This window comes from Camellia sinensis, chromosome 1, assembly GCF_055761805.1.
Source record: "Camellia sinensis isolate YWXY chromosome 1, ASM5576180v1, whole genome shotgun sequence".
NCBI lineage: Eukaryota > Viridiplantae > Streptophyta > Magnoliopsida > Ericales > Theaceae > Camellia > Camellia sinensis.
In genome coordinates, this window is record NC_138961.1 from 72,635,733 (window position 1) to 72,644,264 (window position 8,532).

Consider the following 8,532-nt stretch of genomic DNA (forward strand, 5'->3'; position numbering starts at 1 on the left):
TAACATTTCTCCACCAACTTCTCAATACTCGGGTTTTTTCAACCAATTTAAGTTATTTCTGCCTTATTAACTGTAAGCAAAAATTAAACCAAAAATTCTAAATAAATAATAATAATAAGTAGCTCCATAAACTACACTAAACAGCCCTTACTCAAGCAGAGAAGTAATATTGGAATATTCAAAGAAGCTTTAACAAGAAGAGAAGTTTGACATTTACTTTTTCCAACAAACACAGCCTTCCATTTATACATTCCCCATATCATACACAAAACCAGCCAAACCCAAGTTCAAATTTATATATTTTACAGTAAACTTAACGTAAAACCAACGTTCTTCAATAATTCAATCATCAACTGGGAACTAAGTGAGTCAATGGAGGTCACCTTTGTTGTGTCGTCAGATTAAGATCAAGCCCTATGGGCTCGACTCACAACCACAATCAAGAGGACCACAATGGAGAGCATGAACGAAGTTTGCAGTTTTTCCTGAAATGAGTCCGTGGCTGCTCCTCCTGTTGTCTTCTTTTCATCCTCTGGAGGTTGAAACAACTCATTCACTAGCTTCATAACTTTATCGATTAGTTCCATCACTTTCGCCTTAGTATTGTCAAAAATCCAACTCAGTATGTTTGTTGCTGCTTTGGAGCCGCCATCAGAACAGTCATCCAGGTTCTCAAGTACATTGTTGTCAGCTGCATATACATGCCTAATGAAATTATCATGTGAATACGAAAATGATATATGTCAAGTATAGTTAGATTTCCAATCTGCCACATAATTTCAGTCTTCGTTATTCATGGTTTGTTACATATAAGTAGATATTCAATGCAAGGGCAAACTATACCAACAGTTTCTATATTTTGGTCTTCATGTCATTTTAATCCTTATAATTTCAATTGGCTCGATTTTGACCCTTAATTTATAATTTTGTCTCAACTTCCAATTGATTACAACCGTCAACAATTTTTATGGAAAATGTCCACACGAGCAGATGTGTCAATTCTTTTATGCTGTGTTTGGTTGAGGAATTTGGGAAAAGATTTGGAAAAAGAAAGGAAAAAAATGTGTGAAACTATGTGAAATGTAGTTATATTTTATTTACATTCCACCTACATTTTTCATTTTCCTTTCCAAATCTCTTCCCTAATCCCACAATCAAACACAGTATTAGAGACAAAATTGTAAACTTGGTCAACTCAATGAGTTAACCTCAACCAACTTAGCAATCATTTTCTATCAAAAACCCTAACCGACGTTATCAATTGAATTGAATTGATACAAAATCAAGCCAATTAAAATTATAGGAACCAAAATTATACAAGTACCAAAATGCAAGGACTACCAGTGTAATTCGTTCTAAACACAATGATTTGTTAGTAGAAATCTAGATTGATAATTTTTGGTGGGGTTGACATGTCTTGTTAATTAACCTTTTTATTCTTATTTTTGGTGAAGTGATGAGCATAACCCTCAATATTCCATATTGTGAACCACTTATAATGTGAATCAAATTGGAATCTAGAAGCAGCATCTTTATAACATTTCTCCAATAATAACCACCATGATCATTAGGGAAAATAAAGTAACAGAAATTGGAAACTACTTAATGCATATTTCAAAAAGAGCCCAAACAAAATCTATATATTATTGGGTGAAGAGTTTCAAAAGCATAATGAATAAAATGACGAGAAGAAATGCTCTAAACAAGAAAGTTATTTCCTTGAGCAACAAATAGGGCATCCCGAGTTTCTTTTCAAGTAAAGAATTTCATTAGTATTGCCCACCAATAATTTCATAAGAAATAAGTGAGCTAAATGAAGAGGAAGAGTGGAGAGAGAGATGGGGGCTGCTCAATTTGGCCACCAAAAAAAGAAGAAGATGTGTTCGTAAAAGATAATCATTAATCATATTTATATGGTTTCAAACAAACCTTCACTTAGTGACTCTCTGAGCTCCCGCACCACCTCATTGCTCAAAACAGCATCCCAAACAGCTTTATCAGATGATAATGAAACGACCATCCTCTGCACATAAAAAATTATTAAAGACAAAAAACAAATTTAAAAAGAAACGGGAAGACGAAATACATAAAACTTGAACAAAATTCAATCTGACCTTGCATATGTCAAAAGAAAAATAATAATCTGTTTACTAAAACTTTTGGGGATCAGAACAACTGAGTTTAACTGATCCAAAAATAATAATAATAATAATAACGCGCTATATATTACCCTACCAAACTGAGGGTTCAAATGTAATAACAAATGCAACGTTCAGCTTTATTTTTATGGGAACTCCCATATGTTTCTATGTAAATGCATTCGAATAACATCAAACAGCACGAAAAAAATAAAAATTTTTAAAAAAAGCTGTTATCTTGAGCAGTTCTTCGAGCCGCCCCTTAAAAGGAGGGGCTGCAGGGTTGGGGGTGTAACTGTTACTATGAAGTATGAACAGAGAAGAAAAATTATTAAAAATAAATCTTCAATGTTCACGGGTAATATATAAAACAACAACTCCACAGGTTCACTTTATTTGTTCATATATTACAACACAAGCACAATTGATTCCACTCCTTGACATCAAAACTCACAAGCAAAAGTATTTATTTTTTAAACTTTTAGCCATTATTTATGTCTATTATTCCATAGCCAACATGGTAGTTAAAAAATTGTTAATGGAACTATTGGTCGAGAACATCATATAATTTCGCTCAAAGAAAACTAAATGTAATAAAATACAATAAAAATAAAAATTTAAAAAAAAAAAAACTAGAAAGAAGAATGTTACAATCAAATTATATTATATTATATTATTTGAATTGCATGAAAGTAGGTTTTTTATTTTATTTAAAAAATCATCCATACATTAATACAAGAGAAGCTAATTTTATGTAGTGGGAGATTCCTAATAATAAATAAGTAACAGCTTTCATGGGAGTAAAAATAATTCTTGAGTTTTTTGCAGGAGATGATAAGCCATGTTTCTAAGAAAATAAAGCCAATACATGGTTCCTCCTTTATTGAATGTTTTTCCTTTTCTTGCAAATCAAACCTCTAAAAGACTAGATTTTTTTTTTCTTTTCCCATTTTCATTTTCTTTCCAAGACTTACATAACTAAATAGGGTCTATCAAAATTTAAATGAAGTCACATGTAGTTTAGATTTTAAGACATTTTTCCCATCCAATTTCAATTTTTATTTTTTTTTATAAAAAAATTACAAAACTGTCCACAAGCACAAACCATCCTTGTAAATTTTAAGAGTCAATGATGTGAAGCACCTGAATAGAAGGATCAGTCTGCAATAAATTGAAAGCATCATAAACTCTGTCAGATCCATGACGCTGCAACATCCTTGGATCACATAGTTGCATTGAGGGTTCAATCCAATCTAACTCTGTCCCAACTGAAGAAACTCGGGTCACCAGACCAGTTGGGCTAGTAATTTCATCTGCAACGTTGTTGTTGGAATTATAAGCAAGTCTATCTTTGATGAACTGTGAAAAGGAGGCTGGGTCAAGGACCCTACAAGTACAAAACATTCCCAGATAACAAAATTTATTAGGATGATCAGAGGGACCCAAGACAAACTTGATATTCAACTATTCAAAAAATAGTATTTTGTAAAAACACTTTCATCGACTAGCAATCATTTAAAAATAATTCCGGATAACATAGAAGAAAATCCAAATATGTATCTTTTTATACTTTTATAGAACTAGAGAGACTTGGAAAAGCTGTGTTCGGCAATACTGTACAGAAGAAAATAGATTCCCGAATTATTTATAACAAATCTCTCAAGGATCATCTAAGGATCACAATTTTCCCATTGTCAGCCCCAAACCAACTACTTGAAAAAAGAGACATCGATAATGAAAAAGGAATAGTTAGCTCACAATCCAAGTAGAACTGGAGAAAACTACAAGAAGACATACAAATCTAAATTTGAAATTCACCATTGGAATGGTAAAGCCTAGTGGTATGAACTCTCCTGATTATGTTTGAGATTCTTACAAAAGCAGAAAAAATCTTCTTCGTCATAATCACAATTTACTAATTATTTTATTACTTTTATTCTAGATAAATTTATTATATAAAATTGTACTCGTATTACAATTTACTATGTTATGTACTGTGAAGGTACAAAGAAATAAGTTTTCCAACACAACAGATCTCATATATAAAAGAAACAGTTCCATTCAGATTGCTCCACCTATCTTTTATGTAGTTGGTTCCATAGACTTTATTGTTGCACAAAGACAAGGAACAAGGGACAAGGTCTAACACGGTCCAGCTAGGTTTTGTGTGCTATGATCTCCTCTCTTCAGAACTTTCATTAAACACTTACTGATAGGCTTGGAGAGTGTTAGAAAGTTGAAACTCGCAGGTTTATTTGGTTTCAACTTCCATGTTATCATAATATTCACCATCGATTCAGCTATTAACAATTTAACATTAAGAACAATGTATATAGACTTAAGCTAAGTTGGCTTGTCTCTCTATTTTCACATTTCTACTTCCAATTCTCATTTTTGTTAAATGAAAACATGACTAATCTTTCACTTTTCTTGTCTTCTAAACAAATGAAGTTCAGAAAGTGACATTAAATATAAATAAACCAAGCTCAAAAACCATCCTTCTTGAGTAATGTTTTGATTGGAACCATAAGATTATCCTAATACATCACTATCATCTTTGCTATCATCGGTCTATACATTAAATATTAAAAAATAGAACTTGTGATAGCAATTATCAAAAAGAAAATGACTAGCTGTTCAAGGAATTCTGATACTGTGGGTAATCTAAGGCAATTGTCATATTCAATCATCATTATCAACAAGATCAGGACATTAGTATTAAAAATTTAAGTGTAATAAACCTGAGAAGTGGTACCCTATCCATTCATTACCAACACCATTGTCGCCATTAGTAATTTACCTTGGGTGCTAATTAATCTTTTGATAATTTTCTTTTTTCACCCAATTTAGTTGTATTATAAATTCTTGCTCTTTTTTTTTTTTTTTTCTTCTTCTCTTCCCTCTGCCCATCTAAAATTTAAACAAGAAACGCAAAGAAACTAACCAAATTCAAGAAGGAATATATATATACACATATATTATAAAACCTTCAATGCCTAAACAGAAAAATAGAATGTAATTACATTAGTCATTTACAATTACAAACATTACAATTGCAGCCGGATAACACAAAAAAAAACAAAAAGAAAAAAAAAAGGGGGTAAATTACACTGACAACCTTGAGGTTTGGTCTAATTACATTTCACCCCTGACATTCTGAAAATTACATTCTCACGCCTATGGTTAATAGTCCCATTTCATAAATCTGTTTAAATAAAAGGTAACAACTCCTACTAAAAAAAATAGAAAAAATAGAGGAAATTATATTGAAAAAAAAAAAAAAGTAAAGGAAAGGAAAGGAAAAAAAACAGAGGAAGTGTAATTTTCCAAAAGTCAGGGTGATATGTATTAAATCCAAACCCTAGGGTGTAAATGTAATTTACCCAAAAAGAAATACCACCTCAACATTCCTCCCCCCCAAATTGGTAAAGAAACTTCAGGAAAAAAAAAAAAAAAAAAACCATCAAAATCAAGAAGAATTAAATACCATAAAACCTTCAATGCCCAAACAGAAAGAAATTATAATCACTAACATTACAATTACAGATAAATAAGAAAAACATGAAGAAAATATCAACTTAACATTCCTTCTTTTTTTTTTTTTTCAAAATTAGTAAAGAAAATTCAGAAAGAGCAAAAATCCATTAAAACTAAGAAGAAATTAAGGCAAATGAAGAACTTACTGCTGAAGAGAAGAGAGAGCATGTTGAACTTCGTCCTCAGATGGAACGGACCCAAAAACAAAATCATCATAAAAAGCACATACACCTTTTTCATCTTCAATTCCATCAACACACTCCCACTCAAATTCATCACTGAAAGTAGTAGGAGTAGGAGAAGAAGAGCCAAGCCAAGTGGGTAAGTTGGAAATCGAAGATACAGTATGGTGAAATGAAGAAGAAGTTGAAGAGGAGAGAGAGAGAAGGTTTGAAGTGGTGGGTTTGTAAGTGGATCTGGTGGTAGTAGAGGAATTGGTGGCTGTGGAGTGAGAAAAGGGTTCTTGGGCTGAACCACCAACACCAGCCCTAACTGCCCTTTGAACTGTTCTTAGCATTCCTCCGCCACCGCCCATTCCTCCGTTAGCCCCAAATGACCTCCTCATGGATCTCTCTCTCTCTCTCTCTCGCTCTCTCTCTCCTCTTTGTTGGTTTCTCTCTCTAGATTACCTTTACAGAGAATTTCTTCGTTTGTTACGAGGAGAAGTTGTTATGCGGATAGGATGGATGGTACGTTTGATGTTTTTTTTTTTGGAAGGAAAATGTTAGTGGTACTAAATTTTTTGTCTAATAAATATGGAGTTTGTAAAATTGCGACTCGACACCTATGTGAGAGCCGGTTATTTGGTAGAAGAATTGGTTGTTGTTTGGTTTAACTTTTGAAGCACAATTTTTTTAAAATTTTGTTTGGTTGAAAATTTTTAAAATTATTTTTTCTTTTTTTTATATATTAATTAATTATTTTTTTTTTCTTTTTCATTCTCAATCATTTTTTTTTCATATACATTTATTTAATTATAACAAAATGTCAAATCATCTCAAACTCTCATACTCCAAAACTATTTCCAAAATACACAACCAAACAAATTAAAAAAAAATCTAAACTTTTTCTTCAAAATATTTTTTGAAAATTTATCTCTCAAAATCAAACCAAACACACCTTTGGTATCTCTAGCATTACTCTTTTTGGTACGGTAACAGCCCATTTGGATTGAATAATACTATATGTATGTATTAATATATGAGTTATGCTATGGATCCAAGTAAATTACCAAATAAATTACCAAATCTCTCACATGAGCGTGGGATCCACGAACATGTGATTTGTGTGGGTCCCACACCCATATAAGAGGTTTGCTAATTTATTTGAGATCCCTAGTATAACTCATATATTAATAGATGATGTGATATAATTTTTGAAGTTTTAGATATTTATAATTTGTATAATATGTGAGATCTATAATAATAACATAACATTACTTGATACACTAGTGTATATATTAATTGATACATTTGGATTCGGTGTACTATCGAACAGGAGAAAGGGAAAAAATAATTCATATGTTTTTTTTTGTTTTTTTTTTTTTTTTTGAGGAGGAGTGAAAGAGAGAAATAAGAAGAAATTAAAAGTAATTGATTTTTGAGAAAATTGTTGAAAAGTTCATTCTGGCAATTGTCTAAGGTATTATGTTTAGTGAATATTTTTTATTAGCGAGAAATTCACTCTTTGTGAAATAGTTTAGTAATAAGTCATTTTATTTGTTTTGAATGACATTTTAATTCTAATTTTATCTCTTAATTTATTTATTGACTTTTTTCTATCTATTTAATTTTTTTGACTATCTATTCAAATTATTTTTTATCTATTCAAATTTTATATCTATCTGTTCAATTTTTTCGCCTTATCTATTCAGATTTTATATCTATCTTTTCAATTTTTTTGCTTTATCTATTCAAATATCTATCTAAATTTTATTATTTGTTCAATTTTTTCATTTAAATCTATCTATCCAAATTTTATTATCTGTTTATTTTTTTCTCTTGAATTTTATCTGTCAAAATTCTATCTATTGACTGTCTGTTCAATTTTTTCATCTCACCTATTCAAATATCTATCTAAATTTTATTATTTGTTTAATTTTTTTCATTTATCTGTTTAAATCTATCCATTTCAATTTTATTATCTGTTCATTTTTTTTCTTTTGAATTCTATCTATTGAAATGATTACATCTTTTTAAAATTATTTATGTGAAATGTCATCTGTTTGAAATTCATATATGAGCCATTTTGAACAAGTCTGAACAAATCTTAGGCATTTTGAACAAATCTAAGTAAAGATAAATAAAACAAATATCCATCATTATTACACAACAGATTCATCATTAACAACAACAACAACTAAATCCTGAACAATAACAACTAAAAAAAAATTCAAGAAGCAAAAACAAATCTAACACACAGAATCAACTCTTGTGAATCTGATTACATCACCTTAACCTTCGACCATTGTCGTAGTGCTCGATGGTGCTCCACCACTCGCTTCTTCTACGGTACATTCAATGCCAAGATCCAGTGCCCAAAGGCCAAAATAAAGTGTACAACTCACTCACTCTATGAAAATCAAGTTGTTTTTGCAGATCTGCACGACGGCGACCATTAGGGTTTAAAGAAGAGGAAAAATATGGCAACTATGGTTAGGGTCTGAAGAAAAGGAAAACGGTGGACCATCGGTTGACTTGCAGATTTGGACCGACAGTTGGTTCGAATGTGGATGGTTAAATTAACCACGTTAACTCTGTCTTCGCTCACCTCGACCGCCTCATCACCGACGCCGATGTTCTTCACGACGACGGCACGATGCTGACATTCTTCACAAGCAACAGATCTAGTTTCAGCG

General features: G+C 31.3%; 1 protein-coding gene across 1 annotated transcript; it reads right to left on the reverse strand.

The window, feature by feature from the left end:
• Positions 1-147: 147 nt before the first annotated feature.
• LOC114282664 (Uncharacterized conserved protein (UCP012943)) lies at positions 148-6,470 on the reverse strand. Its single transcript, XM_028225407.2, has 4 exons — positions 5,822-6,470; positions 3,282-3,525; positions 1,930-2,023; positions 148-691 (listed from the first exon to the last, which is right to left on the reverse strand). The coding sequence occupies exons 1-4, from the start codon at positions 6,238-6,240 to the stop codon at positions 408-410; spliced, it is 1,041 nt and encodes a 346-aa protein (XP_028081208.2). The 5' UTR covers positions 6,241-6,470; the 3' UTR covers positions 148-407.
• Between the last annotated feature and the right edge of the window lie 2,062 nt (positions 6,471-8,532).

Bases quoted from the DNA above. Each gene is read 5' to 3' on its own strand.
- LOC114282664 (XM_028225407.2), bottom strand. From the start codon at position 6,240: ATGAGGAGGTCATTTGGGGCTAACGGAGGAATGGGCGGTGGCGGAGGA. The intron at 3,526-5,821 runs GTAAGTTCTTCA...TTGTACTTGTAG, and splicing joins GCTCTCTCTTCTCTTCAGCA to GGTCCTTGACCCAGCCTCCT. The intron at 692-1,929 runs GTTTGTTTGAAA...ATGTATATGCAG, and splicing joins CAGAGAGTCACTAAGTGAAG to CTGACAACAATGTACTTGAG.